Here is a 20163-nt window from a genome sequence, read left to right as displayed (position 1 = left end):
AAAAAAATAAAAAGATAAATATTTATTTTAAGTAATTATAAAAAATATTTAGACCAATCATTGATAAACACATAACATAATATTAATCCCGATTATCCCAATTGGATACTGTAGAGACAATGACGACTCCTAACTTAGTTTGTTCTATTCGCAAATATCAGGATTCAAACCCCTGATCTTGCATAAAGGATCTAGTGTTTCATCCCAATAGATCAACTAGTTGATGGTAAAAAACTTATAAGGCTAAAACAGCAATCAACTTGCACATTTATTCCATACTCAAAATCTAAACAGTTCAACAAATCATTATACTCTCTGCTCTATTCTCTATATCTAATATTTCTAGCCTACAGGTATTGTTATTTCATCATCCTCCAATTCATTACTTCATGCTTAAATAACATTTGCCTTCATGCCAATATGATTTAAATTTACCTCACATTCTTTTTGTCTTTTTCTTTTTTGACTCAACTAACCTTTGTCTCCAAACTCCACATGCAATGTATACTTCAATATGGAATTCAAAGGTGTCCGAGCAGTGAGCATACCTCAAAAACTTGCGTTGCTAATGTACCGATGCGGCCTGTGGTTCCCGGGCTAAAAATTTATCTCTGATTCCGGTTGCGAGCACGGAGGTGGAAGTGACAGTCATGACACCATATCGTTTGGGCACATTGGAAGATAAAACTGAGGAACATATCCTTCTCTTTTTAGCTCTACAAGAAGAGTCTTCAGCAATGAATAAATATGCTTGGACTGTGGGTGACTTCCATCTGCAGCAACAAACATGTGGGTGGTGTTGCTGACCTCTATCCAACTGTATCCAGGTACTTTCTGAACTCCTCTTTCCTTCATCAAACTCCGTACCTTATGCACACTCCTCCAATGTCCGGCATCAGCAAGTAAATTCGAAAGCAGTACATAGTAACCGGAATTCTGGGGGTCCAAATAAAAAAGATGTCTTGCAGCCAATTCAGCAAGCTCAACATTTCCATGGTTTCGACAGGCTCCAAGCAATGTACCCCAAACACCCACGTCGGGAGAAACGGCATGCTCTGTATGGTTTCAAAAGCCTTATTCAAAAGACCAGCACGTCCAAATAAATCTACCATGCATCCATAATGTTCCATCCTAGGTGGGATTCCGTATCCATTTGTCATGCTCTCGAAGTGATGAATTCCGTCATTAACTTTACCAGCATGACCACAAGCAGATATTATAGCTAGAAAGGTAACATGATCAGGCTGAATTTTATTTTTCAACATCTCATCGAACAGGGCAAGACAATCTTTAAGGAGGCCATGGTTTCCATAAGCGGCAATGATACTATTCCATGAAACTTCAGTTTTCTCTTCCATCATGTCAAATACATGCCGAGCGAAACCCAAGTTTCCACATTTTGCATACATATCAATGAGTGCACTCTTAGCAAATAAATCAGAAAAGAGTGAACTTTTAATCATAAACCCATGGATCTCTTTCCCAAAATGCAGTGCTGGTAGATTGGCACAAGCAGAAAGAGCAGCTGATATGCTCACACAGTCGTACTTGGTTCCAGTCCTCCCCATCTGACGGAAGAGATCAATGGCCTCCTCAGGTTTTCCATTTTGGGAACAGCTAGTGATCATTGAGTTCCAACAAACAGAATCTCTTTCAGACAACCTTCCAAAAACACGATGAGCAAGATCCAATCTTCCACACTTTGCATACATGTCTATGACAGAACTCCCCACATGGCATCTATCAGCAAGCCCAGTTTTGATGATATTAGCATGCAATTCCTTCCCCACTTTTATTGCCGCTAAATCTGCACAAGCGGGTAGAACACTTGCCAGTGTTACAGCATTCGGCCGGATTTTCTCCCTAAGTAGCCACCTGAAAATCTCTAAAGCATCATTGTTCAACCCATTAAGCACATATCCTGAAATCATAGCTGTACACATGACAATATCAACCTTGTTGCTTTGGTTATAAATGTTCCGTGCCATCTCCACACCCCTGCATTTCAAGTATACATCAATAAGTGCACTTTTTAAGACCATATCTAAAGGGATTCCATGTCTTAATATATATCCATGAATTTCCTTACCTTTACTTAAACTTCTCATCACGGTAACAACCGGAAGAAAACTTGAGAGGGTGACTGGGTCAGGTTTTACACCAGAAGATATCATCTCATTAAACAAATTCAAAGCATCTTCCATAAAACCATTCTGTACATACCCCGAAATCATTCCATTCCAAGACACCAAATCAGCGTGAGGTATCATATCAAACAATTTACGACCATCAGACAACCAACCACATCTTGAATACATAGACAGAATCGTGTTTACCACCATAGAATTCGAGTCCAAACCGCAGCTAACAACAAGGCCGTGAAGCTGAGTACCGAAATTCACCATTCCATTCAAACTACAAACAGAAAAATAGCGGCAAATGTCAACTCATTTGGCTTTGTTTCGCCTTTCCTCATTTCCTCAAAATCTCTACGGCTTTATCTAATTCCGCACATTTGACATACCCTTTAAGCATCACATTCCACAAAACAGAATCTCTTACCGGCATTTTATCAAACAAATTACGAGCGAGATTAATATACCCGTTCTCAACATACAAACCGATCAAAGAACTACCGACAAAAACATTACCTTCAAAACCCGTTAACACAATTAACTCATGAATCGAGGTACCAAATCTCACATTATTTAAAGCACTACAAGCCTTGACTACAGAAGGGAAAGTAAAATTATCAGGAGAAACTCCACAACCCAACATCTTAAAATAAAACAACAAGGCAAAATGGAAGCTACCAATATTAACTAATCCTCTAATCATCAAATTCCAACGCTTTATACACCCTAAATCCATCTGATAAAATAGGTTCTTGCCATCAGTAAAGCTACCACAACGAAGATACATGGCCAAAAGGAGGGGATTAGCGGTAGTAATTCCATTGAGGATGAGCTGGGCGTGAACCTGTTTGCCATGTTGAAGATTTAAAGGGGAAAAAGAAGATTGCAACAATGAGGGAAGTCGGGAACTTGGGACGTGAAGGGAAGTGGTGTGAAAACATTTGAGAGGGGTAATTATGAGTCGATATAGTTTACGGATGGAAGAGAGATTTTTCAGGTGCATTTCTCCCGTAGTAACACTGCATTTGAGTTCTATAATGGCTATGGACTAAAATTCAAGTTTGCGTTGTGGAATTTGAAGATATTGAGAGTGGAGTGGAGGGAAATATGGTTTTGGTTAAATATTGTTCTATAAGATGTTTATATACATCCATTTAGTGGTAGTTCCAAAGATAAAATGAGTTTGAATTTAAGCTTTTAATATCAAGTTTGAATTTTATTACTGTCACTCTTAATAGATAATATGTAAATTTCTATGTAAATCTTAATTAGGTCTTAAGTATGCTCTGTCGGGAGTCACTCCTGACCTAAATTTTTTTTGTACAAAAAAAATAATTTTTGTAACATGATATCTTTTATTATTTTATTAATATATAATTAAAATAAAAAATAAATTTGAAAATATAATGATTAAATTAAGAGCAATTTAAAAGTTAAATAATTAAATTAAAAATAAATAAATTTTAGTAACTAAAATAAGAGTGATAAAATAATTTAGTGACCAGCAGGGTACTAAAATAAACAAAAATTAAACTTAGATATGGTTTTAAAATAAAAGAAATTTTAGATACTAAAACAAAACAAAACTAATAGTTTAGATACTAAACTTATAGTTTACCAAATAAGTTATCACCAACAACCAAGCATGGTGGCAAGAATTCTTAGCGGGGTTTGACTACACGCCAGAATAGGTTTAACATATCACGAGTCCTTGTACTATTTTAAAATCTAAATTAAGTTTTTATAATTTATCTCTGTGAAATTGAATTTGTATATTATTTTTTATTTGAAAATCTCATTTTTCTATAACGATGTGAATTTCAAAGACAATAAAGACATGGTAGTGGTCCCAATTGGTATTAATAGGTTAAGGTTAAATTTAATTAGATGAGAATTGAGCTTAAATTTTTGGTTTTAGCTTAAGTATTGAAGTTAGGAAACGTAATCTTCTTACTCATGAAAAACATCAGCTGCACAAATTCTTTGCCATCATCTTTTTCTCTTCATCTTCTTGATTTTGCCTCACGTTTTAAAAAAAATATTTTTCAGAAGATTTTCATCCAAACTTTGGTGACCAAGATTTGCCCAAGATTTATCTCTTTCTCTTTGACCATCGGTAGTCTTTTTTTTTTTCTTTCTTTTTTCTTATTTTTGTAGTAGGCGATGGCATCAATTTTGGTATTAATAGTTGATAGATGATATTCGTTCTTTTCTTTTATCTTATTATAGTGCATCATTGCTTTTTTTTTTCTTATTTTTTTATTTTTAATAACTTTACATTTATAACACGTCTTCCTCTGTCTTTAAAATAATTTTTTTTACTTTTTATGGCTCGTTTTTTGTCATTTGACTGTTGTTTTCGTTTATTTTTTTTCTTATGATTGAATTTGACATCGTCACCACTGATCAAGATGACACTTATTTGTTATCATGATGATCTTCTCTACTTGGGACTCTTAGATTATATTTGGATACACAATTTGCATTCGTATATAATTTTTTTACGTCACTCGATTTTAATTTGCAGTTTGTCGATTTTTTACATATAGATTAATAACATAAAAAATTGATGTGCTCCGTGTATGTGGTAATGTGGTGCTTGGTTGCTTAATATGCTTATGTTGATTTGGTTATGAAATCTTTAAAGTTTGAAAATAATAATAAGGATAATGTAATTGTGGTTTACATTAGATTATAATATTATAAACTAGGTTTATAATTTAGTTAAGCTTTATATATATAAAAAAAAGGATGAAACCTTCTGGCTTTAAAGGATAAACAAATAGAAAGGAATACGAGCAGTGAAGCAGAAATGAAAGAAACAAACAGAGAGTTTAAGGTTTCGATGAAACCTTCTTTTTGTATGTTATTTATTTTAGTCGCTGTGCTAGGTATAAGTTTACATGTGTTTATTTCTAAATTTTATAATTTAGTCATGTGATTACCATCACTAGTATTATTTGTATATTCTTTCTGTACTCTCTGAAATGATGTATGTGATTGTAATAGTAAGTATTACTATACACGACCTTATGGGCACTATTATTTTGAACGACCTTAGTGGCGATCGGGAAAACAATACGGACACCCGATATTATAATCATACGGCCTTAGTGGCGCGAGACTATTTGGATACCCAATATTTGATGCACATGCAACCCATCTGTTATATATATAAGTAATACTTTTGATTTTTATCTGTGACAACATCTTTATTTTATATGTGATATTTATATAAATATCATCGTCTGTATTTTGTAATATTCCCTTCAGCTGTTGTAACAAAAAAATGTGATCTTTATTTTATATGTGATCTTTATTTTTATTGGTTTTAATATAAAAAAATGTTTAGCTTGAAACTTTAAGTCGAAAATCACTCTGGTGATCCAAACGTGATTCCCTTAGACCGTTAGATATTTCGGGTCGAGTTCTGCGTGTTACACTAATCCTGACTAATTGATATTATAATTGTATTTGATTGGTATAATCTTAATGAATTATTAAAAATATGTGCTTCTTCTATGTCTATATTAAAAAAAACAAATATTATATTTAGCCAATACTATATCATATAAAATGATAATATTATCCAAATACAGATTAGTAATACTTCATGTTTAAATAATAATATCATTAAAGTGCATAATTAATCTATATCACATTAAAATAATAATATTATTTAATTACATAATTAGTAATACAACAATATTTTTTTAAGTGCATAATCTATACTACACCATATTAAAATAACAATGTATAAAAGATCTTTCCCACTTATTCTTATTTTTTAATCAAATTACAAATTAAAGATATTTCTTTCAACTATTTATCAAAATTCTTCAAATTTCACATAATTATTTATTTATTTTTCAAGAAAAATTAGTTTCATCGATCATCGAATTAAAAAATTCAAATTTTAAAAACATTATAATATAATTTAATTATGGATATTCAAAATACATATTATAAATGATATAAATTAGTGTGAATATCCATAACATTAAAAAAATAGATAAATCATTTATTTATCTATAAACATTCACTTATTTATCTATGATTAAATTTTTTAATTTAAAAATATTTTTAAGAATAATAAAAAAACTAATATTTGTGTCTTTCTCCTAATTTTGTCATGAAAAATTATTAAATATATTTTATAATTGATATTTATGTATTTTTTTTAAATGAGTTGAAGTCATTGAGTCAAGTGAGGATAAATTTAATTAATATTACTGTATATATTAAATTTTACCACACTTATAATATGAGTGAAATAAAATATTTCATATAAAATATATATTTATAAAAAATTATTTAACAAATGATCATAAATGAAGTAATAAAGAACTCGTACACAAATTATGTTTGATATTTAATTATTTTTAATTTATGTAAAAATATAAAAAATAATATAATTATTATTATTATATTTAAAAAAATGATCTATTAATAATTTATCGATTAAATTTATACCTATTATCGTATAACACTAGTTTAAAATAAACTTAATTAATAATATACAGTTTATAAATTTTTACATATTATATCTAAATTTTGATTTAAATAAAATATATAAATTTTGATTTTAAAAAATATTTTTTGTTAACTAATAATGCAATTATTATTATTATTTTATTATAATAATACAATTTAGTTTTCCGTAAATAAAAATAGTTTTTTCCTTGAAAAAAACTATAAAGGGTTTGTTTTTTTAAGGAAAGAATAGTTGACTTAATATTTTATTAATTATATGAATCATCAGTTCCTCCTCTCTCCGTCCTCGAGTCTTGGTTTAGGGTTTCAGGAATCTACTTTCTATTCAGCCCTTCACATGGCGGGTGCTGGAATCCACCCTTATCACCAGCAATGGCCTCCGGTCCAAGCTCCTCCGCCACCACCAGCCGCTGCTTCGGCCGCGCCTCCTCCTGTTCACCACCCTCCTCCACCTGCTCCCTCTCATGACGAGGTCAACTCTCTATGTATTTCACTCACTTGATTTACTCAAGTTCCATATATTTTTCCTTTTCAAGCCTTAGATTTCTGCATGAATTTCATGTTTGATGGTAATCGAACCCTAATGTTCTATGTTTGAGATTTCAGCATAAATAACTACTAATATAATAGTTATTTTCTTCAGCTTAGCATTGTGTAGTCCATGGATTCGCTCCATGAAAGTATTTGTTTATAGATAATTTATATAGATATTCGAATTTCATTTTGCACTTGAGAATCAGTTAAATTAATTTAATAACTGACTGCATATATTTCATTATTTGAATGTAAATTACGACAATTTAGTTACTTGTTTTTTAGCAAAGAAGATTTAAAAAACTGAAGTATTAAAGCAAGGTCGTTGAATTTTCCTTGGATATTGTAATTTATTTGTGCTGGATTTAGGTTCGGACTATCTTCATTACGGGTCTTCCTGAAGATGTCAAAGAGAGAGAGTTGCAGAATTTACTGAGATGGCTTCCAGGTTATGAAGCTTCGCAAGTGAACTACAAGGGAGAAAAGCCAATGGGTTTTGCTCTCTTCTCAAATGCGCGATTTGCAGTTGCTGCTAAGGATGCCCTTCAAGTATTATAGATTTATTTAATTGGCATTTTTTATTTTACTCATCTAAGGTATCTCACTCTCTTTCAAAGCACTGATTGGGTTTGATTCGGATTTGTGCTAGGAAATGGTTTTTGATGCCGAGTCAAAGTCCCTTTTGCACATAGAGATGGCAAAGAAAAATCTATTTGTTAAAAGAGGTAAGTTGTTATTTTAACACTTTGTTTAATGCCAGAGTGAAAAATACTTTACATTGTTATAAAGAAATGCACGGATAGATAGTGTGTTAAACTGGATAAATTAATGCATTACGCATAATCTGGTTAGAAATGATCATGATGTTTGAAAGGCAATTAGATGATGGTTCTAAGTACACAAGATCCCTGTGAAAGGAAATATTTAGGAAGAGCTAGAGTTTGGTTGAATGTGGCTGAAATATTGTCTGTAGTTTTGCTTTAAATCATCAATTTTAGATGTCTACTCTTGGTATTATACCAATATATGTAATCTGGAGTGTTAAATTCCATACAATAATGAGAAGCAGGAATGTTAAAAGGAAGTGAACCAACAATAATATTTGTCGGCATTATGATGTAATGGTCATATGTGATTTCTTTGTAGCTTATTCATTGAATAGAGGCTTCAAAAAAGTGGAATATTTGTTTCGAGGCATCCATTCCCTTTTGGAAACATTAATTCAGAAGTTTGAAATTTTCCATTTAGATAAGCTAATGTGGCAATTGATAAAATTTGTTTCTGTTTCCATTCCTGACCTTTTTTGTTTGTTTCACATATGGCAATATAAACAAAGTGATATCGTGAGTTTTGACAAAGAAGAGCTCAAATTTTGTAACTTTTGGACCAAATAGTAGTTCTTCAGTTGTCACAAGTCTAAATTTTCAATTGGTTCTTTCTTTTGCTTCTTGAAATTTAGTTTTATTTATTAAGGTGGTTACAGTTCGAAGTTTCCATTGAAAAGTTTTAGTATCTTCTTTTAAGTTAATTTATACCCTCAGGAATATGATCCCCTCAGTTGACTGTTCCAGGATTCCAGCTTATCATCTCTATACACATGAATAGTTCCATTTTTTCTTCTGAAATGCCATAAGTTCCCAATGCTTGTTGACTAAATAATTATTTGATTCCAAGTTCTTGTAAATTGTTCATATTTTCAAAATCTAAATATAAATCGTGGAACATCCTTCTACCTTGGGAAGCCTTTAAGATACAATCTAGTCTTTTGGTTATCGACCACTTTATGTGGTTGTAATGTATTTGAGTGGGTCTGTGGGAGTTGTAAGTGGGTGAGGAGGGAGAGAAACATAGTGATATGATATTGTGACAAAAATAAAATGTACATTCTTCCATGATCAAGAGTCTTTTTATGTTTTGTGATATTTATTCTACAGGAATAGTAACAGATTCTGATGCATATGATCAAAGCAAACGATTGAGAACTGGTGGCAATTATTCCCACAGTCCTTATTCAACTCCACCTCCATTTCACCCTCCTGCACCTGTTTGGGGACCACATGGGTAAGAAGCTATGCCGGGATGTGGGTTGTATACTGCTATGATCAAGTTTGCCTGGTAGTATATAATTTCAGTTATATTTACAATGTTTCTTGTTAAAGTTGAGTTTTATTTGCCGTAGGTATATGGCTCCAACTCCTCCCCCTCCTCCATATGGATGTTATCCTGTTGCTCCAGTTCCAATGCCTACTCCGGCACCCGTACCAGCTCCAAGCAGTTATGTGCCTGTTCAGGTAATTTTTATTACTAACATGCCTTTTTCTCTTCTTTTTTAGATTTTGTATAAATTTTTAGCAGTTTTTCCCTCTAAATTATTGAAATAGTGGGTTATGAAGACTATTTACTAACAATTAGCATTAGTTTAATATACCTTGATTGCAATGAACTGCTAAAAACTTGCCTTTTTGTACACTGGAGATACGGCCAAGTTGAATGCTTTATGGATAGTTGTCAATAAACGGGTGTTATTTTGTGAGCATCTTACGAGGATGCTTGTAACACCCTCAACCCGTACCCGACTCGGATACGAGTCCGAGGTGTCACATTGACCAGTCAAAGTATATACTTTTATAAAAACCATAGAAAATTTAAAACTTTTTTTCTTTCTATAAAGTAATTCTTTAACATAAACATATTTAAAACCTCAACATACTCTATCAGAGCGTACATATATATAATGACTTAGTTACATGCCAATATACTAAATTATATGACAAGACATACTTTACAAAATATTTCTGATCTGAACGTTGCGCAGAGGTATGCTGCTTTACGAATCCGAAGCTTGATCTTCTGACTTATCCACCCTACGTGTAAAACACTTACACGCTAAGTCATAGACTTAGTGAGACATGTAAAATACATAAAGTAAACTAACAAATGCAGGAACATCCCATAAAACACATATTATACTTATATACATATTAAACCCATCACTTACCGGTTTATCCTTACTTATTTACTTATCATTGATTCAATTCCATCATATGAGCATATATTGAACATAAACATATAATATAACTTCAAACACAACAATACATGGATAATTACTATGATCATATCATACATAACTATATCACATCTCATATCACTATTACCCATATACACTTGTTACCATTATTATCATATAATCCTAACTTATCACTTATACATATCGCATATCACATGTACCATTTCACGAGAAACACACATATCATTATATCAAATTATGGTTTCTTTTCAAAGCCCATGCACACTATTGAGAACTTAAGGTACGTGAGTACATAGAGGTTGTGCACTATGCTGTCACCACAGCTCGTATAAATCCCACTAGGAGCGCGTAGAATTTGTCCCGAAGGACCACGTAGATATCCCGAAGGACCACATATAACACATATGTCCCGAAGGACCACTATGTCCCGAAGGACCACGTAGACCCTCGACTCTTGGCATGCCAACTATACCTATAGCTCTAATAACACATGTCATGGGCATTATCTTTTACCTCATTACACATTCATATATTCATATCACATAGTTCTTTCACATAGCTCTTTATCACATTTCATATGATCACATAGTCACGTAGTTTACTTTCACGTAGCATTTTCCATGAAATTCACATTATTCATCCTTTTCACACATGGTCACATCACATATACCTTTTTCTCATATGCATATAACATATTATTTCTTATCTTTTAACATATATTACATATGCATATAATCTTATGTCTTATTATCAATATCTAATCTATCTTATTATACTAACATATCATATAGCATTCTAATAGAAGCACATATGAGTCATATTATTTTCATATATATTTTATCATATATTTCATGATCACATGACCTATTATCATAATACAGGCATTTACGTAGTTCACACATAAAAATGCATTCAACAATTAAACATATGCATTTACTCATATACCATACATCTAACACCATATCACTACATGTTTATGCTTTAATACTTATATCATATAATATCGAAATTAGACTCATCGCAAGTCTTAATTCCTTAACATAACGTACACTTACTATCATGTACTCACCTGGTCTCAATGAACCCTCTTAAACTCTTGTTTCCGTTGCGTATCTTACTCTGTCGACCTATCCGAACTTTGCTTTCGATCGATGTCTACACAATCATATATGTATATATATATGCTATCAATATCCAATTAATATACTTTTAATCTATCATTTCATAGACTGAATAACGATTTATTTCATTTTCCATTGAAGTGCATCGGTGCATTCTATAGTGCATCGATGCATTCTTTAACAGGTGCATCGATGCACTACCATGCATCGGTACACAATTTACATTCGAAGTTTCCATTTTAAGGGGATGCATCGATGCACTCCTCATGTATCGATGCACCAACTGTACTCGATGTTTATTTATTTGAGAGTGCATCGATGCACATTGAAGATGCATCGATGCACACAACCCAGAAATGACATTTTGAGCCCGAAAATTCTTACTTAGACCTCAAATTCTACTTATTAACCCCTCCTTATGCCTTAAAACTTATCTATATATGTATAAACCTTCTTATAACACTATAACACTTCATCATCTCACATAATTCACCATAGTTCTTGAATCAAAAAATTTCATCTAATTTTTGCATGTGTTCTAATTCAATTCTATCCTCTCTAACTTCTTAATTAACCCTTTGACAAGTCAAATCCATCTTTAGAACTTCAAAAACCTTTCCATAACAAAAGTTCATTTCTCAACCCTTAATCAAATATCCTTTCTAATTCTCTCCTTTTGGTGTTTTAAGTTTATATAAGCTTTCTTTAAGCTTATATAACACTCAAAGAATAAAACACAACTCAAATATTCAAGAATTAAGCATCAAAATTAAAACTCACCTTTGAGGCTTAAGCATGAAACACACGGGAAGAAGAAAGAAAGAAGAAAAAGAAGAGTTCCAGATAACTCTCCAAACCCACGTGTTTCATTCTTATAAAAGGGAGAAAATATCTTTTAAGCTAACATTACCATAATGCCCTTATAATCCTTTCATATTTACCCTTTCATCCAATAATGAAATATTCCTATTAAAATTCTTGAAATTTCAATTTTTCCTAAATTGATCCCCAAATTTTAAAAATTCACATTTTTTTCACTAACCCTGATTTCAGGATGTTACAATGCTGTTCATAGTTCCTGAGAAACTTAGATGCAGCATACATCGTGTGTCGTATTTTCTGGAAGTAAATGAAAACTACTTATATATATATATATATATAAATTTTCACCATTGCAGATTATTATGTATCAAATGAACACTTAAAATCGTCAAAAATACTTTTATCAAACCCGTTCTCTTTGTGAATTTATAGCAGTTGCAAAGTTGGATTTTCCTTGGTTAGGGTGATGATACTTTTGTCCTTTTCCTGTAGTCATCTGTGATTAAGATTTTCATATGTTTGTTTGGTATTATGCATGTAACATGTCCAGGTACAAGTGAGTACAATACTTTCTCTCTATGTTCTATTCATCTTTCCATTATGCACATGCATGTGTGTGTTTTATGTCTCATACTCTCATTCTATTGAATATAACTATTTTTATCATTCTATCATCATTACCTAATATGTTTTGATAGACCGAAGGAATATTTTTCATCTAAGATATTTTCTTAGGATTGTAAGCTTAGCATTTTGCATGCTTAAATTTTTTATTGATTGTTTTCTGACAAACAAGGATGAATGTGTTTCTTCAAATACTGTGTGCTAGCTCCGTTTGGAGCTCTTCTAACCTGAAAGTCTTTATTCTTTCGTAGCCATGAATTCGATATCCTTACCTTGCAACCTTCCATCTCTTATGTTTTATCTAGGAAAGATGAGGAGCACATCCCTCTCTGGCTGTAAAAATCACATTATTAAACCTGTGTACTGTGTAAAATAATTCAATGTTCTGCAGTTTTTAGAGAGAGAATTTCTAAGGGAGTAACATGCCTGGGGTGAACTTAAATAACTACCTTGGCTACTGTGTGATGGCTTTTGATTCTATATTAGGGTTGCATTTACTAGACGGTGACATTTTCTTCTGGCTGTTTGATTCTGTAACACCCCCAACCCGTATCCGACCCGGATACGAGTCCGAAGTGTCACATTGACTTTTCAAACATTTACTTGTATAAAATAGTGAGTAATTAAAAAAAAACTTTGATAACATTTAACTTATTCAAAACGTTTACAAAATATATCAGAGTTCATACAATTTATATCCTTAGATTACATGCCAACTACACTCTATAACCAGTACATATATTTTCTGATCTGACATTTGGTAAGGAGAACTGACCTGTCTTGCTCCGCATTACTCTTTACTCTTCCCGAAACCTACGTGTGAAACAATCACACGCTAAGTCGAAGACTTAGTGAGGCATAACAACTTATAATGCACTTTATAACATATATCAATACATGCATGTTATGTTCTATCATGGTATACCAATTCCATGCATTCTTCGTATCATATAAAATCATATCAGATTAACTACAGTAGATACATACATACATACACATAATTCATCCTTAACAGTTTATCATACCACTAACATATACTTGTTCATATCTCTGGATTAGCCCATGTACATATGTGAGAACTATCGATATGTGAGTCTATAGAGGTTGTGCATTAATGCTGTCACCACAGCTCGTATAAGTCCCACTGAGTGGCATATGAAATTTGTCCCGAAGGACCTGTGAATTTGTCCCGAAGGACCTATGAGTTGTCCCGAATGACCTATGAAACCCTCGACTCTTGGCATGCCAACTATACCCCTAGCTCTCATGACACATAACATGGGCATTATCATTTATTTCATTTCAAATATTCACATAAACATGTAATTCACTTTCACATATCACGTATTACATAGCTTCTTTTCATATTATCACATAGTCACATAGTTCACTTACACGTAGATCATTTCCATATAATTCACATGTCACATATCTCATGTTCTTGTATAATTTCTATCATTTCTCACCCAATCACCTTTATTCATGTAAACATACTTATCATATCTTGTTCACATAAGATCATATACTTCATATAACATATAGAAACACCTAGAACACTTTTACGTAACTTATATATCATATAGATATATAATAGCTGATATAATATTATCTACCTTATGCTCCATTTCTTTGTATCCCTTTTTTTCATATCAGCATACATTTACATATTCTTATATGTCCTATCAATATCCTATAAACTTACTCATATTCTCATATATCATATTTTAATATAATTTGAATAGTAATACTCTATAATTGTATCATATAATGATTTTACCCAAGTACTCCTTTATAAAGTTTATATTACATGTTCAATTAGTCTCATGCTATCTTATAAATAATTTCCATTTATTTTATATCATTTACCTTTTCCACTCACATAAACCATCTATTTATTTAGTTCCATTTCTCATGACTTCCTCAATACTCTTTAATAAAACTTTGTAGCTCTTCACTATAATACATAAACCATAGTTTCCTTTAATTTATCAATCTTCCCTATATTACTTATGTATCCTTATTTATGCCCTCAAATTCATACTATTCTCTTAGAGTCTCCTAACATTTCTCGTATAATTACTTATACCATATCATATAACTTATACTTGATTATCTTATTCTCTCATATTCATTTCATTTATTATGACTCTATCATATAACTTATTTCATGTTCTTCCATTATTCCATATTAAAGTCTTACATACATCATATAACATATACAAAGCATATCCTTATCTTTAGTCATGCATACATACAATCAATGTAATACAGATAATCACATATAATTATAACTACACATAATCATGTCCATGACTTCATGCATATTACTCTAGGAAATGGACTCATCACGAGTCTTATTTCCATTAAACACTACATATCACTAGTATGCACTCACCTGGGCCTCGTTGTTTGAATCAATCCTAATCCTTAGTTTGTTCCGGAACAAGCTTTCATTCTATATCTACATAATAATACATTAATACTTATCAGTGTACTGATTGATATATTCGAAACTATCACTCCTTAGTCTCAAAGAAAAGCCAATTTCATCTTTTAATGAAGGTATGCATCGATGCACTACACCATGCATCGATGCATAAATCCTATTCGATGTTTGTATTTAATGGGGATGCATCGATGCACTACTTATGCATCGGTGCACAATGAATGTGCATCGATGCACATTGCCCAGAACTGACATTTTAGCACGTAAATCATCAACTCTTCCCTTAATTCTTCTATTTTAAGCCCCTCTTATGACATTAAACTTAACTACTATAACTTGAACCAACTTATATCCATGTAAATCATCTTTAACCTCAAAATCCTATCTTCCTTATGAGATTCAAGAATCATACCAAATTTTCTATATGATCTACATACAATTCTATCACTCCAAATCTCTTAATTTAACCATTGACAAGTCAAATTTAACTTCCAATCTAAGAAATGAACTTTATTCCAAGATTTCATTTGTAAACTCTAAATCTTTAATCTCTCCTAACTCCACCATCCTTTGCTTTTAAGATGATTTAAGCTTTCCTTAAGCTTAGTTATCATCTAATAATTAAAACCCAACCTTAAAATCAACAATTCAATTATAAACAAAGAAACTTACCTTTGGCTCTTGTCTTCCACGTGAAGAAGAAGAAGAAGAAAGGAGAAGAGAACTCTGGAGAATTCTCTCCCTTTCCACGTGCCTTTATCCTACCAATCCCATTTTTTTATTCATTTCTTGGTCAATTGACCCTTTTGCCCTTTATTTCCTTTACTAATTACTAAATAACATTATATATATCCAATAATCATTGAACTATTTCATTCTTATACTTTAGTCACCAAATTCTGAAACTTTACAATTTGGTCACTAACCCGGTATTGCGGATGTTACAGATTCTCTCAAGTTTCCGTTCCTTGTTATAACCAGTTTATTTTTTTTCTTCTAGAGTGATACTCTTTTGTTTTTTTTCTCTATTATTGTACATCCAGTAGCCTAGTAAGTTTCAGAGGTTCTCCATTTACTTTTAACGATATTTTCGTTGGCAGAATACCAAAGATAACCCTCCTTGCAATACCTTATTTATTGGCAATCTTGGAGAGAATATTAATGAGGAAGAATTAAGGAGCCTATTCAGCACGTAAGAATGAGTTATCCACCGGCTAGTTTCCGAGTTGTTTTACTTCGTATTTGAGTTTTGGGCTGTTTGCTGATGACAGCTTGGTTTATTTCATACTTCTGCTTTACATGCAGTCAACCTGGTTTTAAGCAAATGAAGATCTTGAAACAAGAGAGGCATACTGTTTGCTTTATAGAGTTTGAAGTAAGTTTCTTCTTTATCTGCTTGGATGCTAACCGTTATCTGTGGGATGAAACTTTCTTGGTGTTTTTTCATACGCCTAAGAGTTTGTTCACCATGTTGCAGGATGTGAGTACTGCAACCAATGTGCACCACAGTTTACAGGGTGCTGTGATCCCCAGTTCTGGTTCTGTTGGCATGCGAATACAGTATCCTTTTTGTATTTTGTTGTTGCTTTACCCTGTTAAGTATTCTTGCTTCTTTCCATTTTCATGTCAACTGTTGCTTATAGTTGGTGCTTTATTCATGTGCAATTTCATGGGTTTAAGTATTGATTCTTCTTGTTTGTTACGGTTCTGACAGGTTTTCTAACTAACAGTCACTCCATCTTGCTTCTTGTTATCTTAGCATAGGAGTGGAGTAAAATTCTTTAATTTCTTTCTAGTCTGGGAATGAGCTAGGGTTTGGAGGGGAAAAAACGAAGTTTTTTTTGGGTGGGTCAGTGGGTGGGTTGCAATTCTTAACTTTGGAAACTGAGATAACCTTGCTTGATAGTTTTTATCTTTCTAATTTTTGCAAGTTCTCAAGAGTGGAACATTTTAAATATGTTGAATGCGAAAGAATGAAATTAGGAAAATAAAGAGGGCCACATCAAAATAAGTGAGAAAAGTAAAAATTTCCATACGGCTAAATCAAGAATATGGGCAAGGCAAGGGGACTTACTTGCACTCACTAGTCCCACCTGGCTCTGCCCTTTTTTTTTAGTTATGTTATTAGCTTTACATGTTCAATCCATAACTTTATTATAAATGCTTCTGTGAACATTGTTTTCTTTCTTGACTTTGTAATAGATATTCAAAGAATCCTTTTGGTAAAAGGAAGGACTTCGGGAATCTTGTTGCTTCCCCCAGTGCAAATGGGGCTCCACCAGCTATTACTTACCAGTAGATCATGGAGATTTTCTCTGTTTTGTGTTGTCCGACAATATATGCTAGGATGCATCCATTTCATCATCAGCATCAGCATTAGCATCTCTTTTTCGTGTGTTTGAATTCACATGGTGGTATCATGAGTGCACCATTTGCTCAAGTTATACAATTTAAGGCATGCATTTATCTGCAGCATATTTTATGCCAGTTTAACTTTATAGGTTCAGATAAATATGATATTTGTAGAAGTAGCGCATTGTCTACAGTTTTGGTTAATTTGTGTGTTATTCTACCTCATGTTGAACATTAACCAAACCTTGGTATTGGACTACTGTTTTATATTAGGTTAAACTGCATCACACAGCATGCATCTGGACTTGATGCACAAATAGATTACGGTATTAACATGACATTCAAAGATGATCCTCAGTTTCATGTCATGGCACTAGTTTTATTTAAAGATGCAGAAGATCATTTCATTATTCATTCCCTACATGAAATTTGTAGGAACTGTTTCAATAGTCATAGGCACTATCTGTTCATGTCAACTGGATAAACAACTGCCATGCTTTTAGGGAGTATTTAAGGCATAATTATAGAAGCAATGCTGGAAATATTTATGCTACTATGATCTAACACCACATTAGAAGCAAAAATGTAGGAAAGCACGATATTTTTCATTTATCACGAGGAAGTATTATAACTATTGCCATAGTCTTAGACACCATTTATTCAGTGAAGTTGAAGCAGGTTGATCATTTTTTGTTGTCGAAGAGTTAGGGTATTGGAAGCATAATTAGGTATTAGGAAGATGTATGTGGATGTGATTTATATGCAGGGTATGCTACTTTGCTTGAGGTGAATGGTGCTTAAGCAGATAATTTGTCACAGGTAAACTTTTTTGTTGTAGTCACAAGTGAAAGGTGAAAACATCCATGTGGATGTACAGTTGGGAGCTGTTTGAAATAATGCTTATTTGTGATTTCTCTAACTGCAATTTTTTAAACTCTTTTTTGTACTTAGTATGGTATTTGATGTAGAGTGAAGAAAAGACTAAATAATCATGTAACGTAGGGTAAAAAGAAATGAAAAAAATGGTTAAAAAAGACGGTTAATTATGTCTGTAAAGTAGTGCAGTGAATGTGTCTATATATATTGAAAAGTCTTACGAGGTAATGCTTATATAGAATCTTGGTCATTGGTAACGTAGGGTAAAAAGAAATGAAAAAAATGGTTAAAAAAGACGGTTAATTATGTCTGTAAAGTAGTGCAGTGAATGTGTATATATATTGAAAAGTCTTACGAGGTAATGCTTATATAGAATCTTGGTCATTGATAATGTATACACGTCTCGTAGATGTACACGTTCGAATTTGGGTTCTTTAGAAAAAATAATACTTATTCTTTTAACATTGAGGTCACCCAATAAGTTTACATATCATTCCCGGTTACTTTTTCTAGATATTCTAACAATAATCATAAAAGTTGGTGAAAATGAAGTTAAATGTAATATTTGACGAGGAAAGACTGTCGGTTTAAGTGAAAATTACTGCTTAGAAAAATAAATAAAACAATAATTAGATGGGTCAAACCCAAATGAGCATACTCATTGATTTAGGACGTTGGAATTGGGATCTGCTGAGGTGATGCAATTAGATTTGCTTATACGGATTGATTTTTATGGCTTTGACTCGCACATGTGCCAATTTTAACAACACAATTTTGCCAAAAATAAATTTTTCATATATGAAACTCATTTAGATGGAAAGATCAAAGTTAGGAAATGATTAGGTAACAAATTAATAATTGTATTAGACATGCACATGTTTGATGATCAAATTATTCATTTTAAACTATCATTAGTTGGTCTAATGAGAATAGGTATTAGATTCTTCAAATAAGGTAAATGGTTCGAGTCCTTATACTTTTTGATGAAGTAAACTAGATTCGGACGAATGTAAATATAAAAAAATATTTTAATTATATTAATATAAAAATTATTATCATATTATTTTAATATATCCTAATATCCTCAAACTTGTTTTCTAAGTATTAATATAAAATTTAAGGTAATATGTTATATAATATATAACAAATCTTTATAAATATAAACAAATATAAATATAATTTAAGATTTATTTTTGGAGTCGGATTAAAAAACTTGAATAAAGTCAAAATGTACTATAAAATATATTAATATTTATATTAATATAAAATTTATATTTTACTGAGAAAAAATAAAATTATATTTTTATTAGTTTTAAATTAAATAAAAAATTATTTGGATATGTCAGGCGCGAGATTGAATATTGTTTTTGAATTTGATCTTAACTTAAACCTAAAATACTTTTAATTTCATTAAATTGTGTGTAACTACGATTTGGCTACTAAATTATTTACATAAGAATTGTAAGTCTTTGTAATTACTACTAATAACGACATTTACTTAGGATCATGTATGAATTGTATGTTTCATAAGTAGTTGTTTAATTAATTTTTTTGGTACATTAAATACATAAATTAAATCAGCCACCTGCCAGCTTCCTCTATAATCAGTCCTGCAAGTAACAAGTCATGTGACACACTTTATCTTGTTTAAGCCTCTACTTCCAATTATGATGTGGGTAGTTGAGCATGGATATATGGTTTTATGTTAGAGACGAACTTTTAAAGTTTTAG

General features: G+C 31.8%; 2 protein-coding genes and 1 long non-coding RNA gene across 3 annotated transcripts in view; 1 reads left to right on the top strand and 2 right to left on the bottom strand.

Moving 5' to 3' along the window:
• LOC120138700 overlaps positions 1-20163 on the bottom strand; it is a 24402-nt gene extending 4239 nt beyond the window's left edge. Inside the window, exons 1-4 of the long non-coding RNA XR_005517556.1 lie at positions 20150-20163; positions 16633-16635; positions 12924-13045; positions 3436-3442 (exon numbers count right to left, since the gene is read on the bottom strand). This is a non-coding gene — a long non-coding RNA (uncharacterized LOC120138700). The remainder of the gene's footprint in view (positions 1-3435; positions 3443-12923; positions 13046-16632; positions 16636-20149) is intronic.
• Positions 359-3248, bottom strand: LOC120138696 (pentatricopeptide repeat-containing protein At4g21300-like). The gene is given in 4 exon segments (XM_039154111.1): positions 359-1043; positions 1046-2428; positions 2431-2487; positions 2490-3248. Coding segments are annotated over 4 exon segments (2484 nt in total). The 5' UTR covers positions 3139-3248; the 3' UTR covers positions 359-648.
• Positions 6863-17757, top strand: LOC120138698 (U1 small nuclear ribonucleoprotein A-like). The gene is made up of 9 exons (XM_039154112.1): positions 6863-7101; positions 7533-7712; positions 7813-7888; positions 9098-9224; positions 9343-9454; positions 16305-16396; positions 16510-16579; positions 16682-16764; positions 17407-17757. Exons 1-9 carry the CDS (start codon positions 6886-6888, stop codon positions 17501-17503), a joined length of 1053 nt encoding a protein of 350 aa, XP_039010043.1. The 5' UTR covers positions 6863-6885; the 3' UTR covers positions 17504-17757.

The sequence above is a fragment of the Hibiscus syriacus genome, unplaced genomic scaffold (genome assembly GCF_006381635.1).
Source record: "Hibiscus syriacus cultivar Baekdansim isolate YM2019G1 unplaced genomic scaffold, ASM638163v2 tig00110705_pilon, whole genome shotgun sequence".
Lineage (NCBI taxonomy): Eukaryota > Viridiplantae > Streptophyta > Magnoliopsida > Malvales > Malvaceae > Hibiscus > Hibiscus syriacus.
The sequence above is the reverse complement of the archived record's forward strand: the minus strand, read 5'-3'. Positions and strand labels throughout refer to the sequence as shown.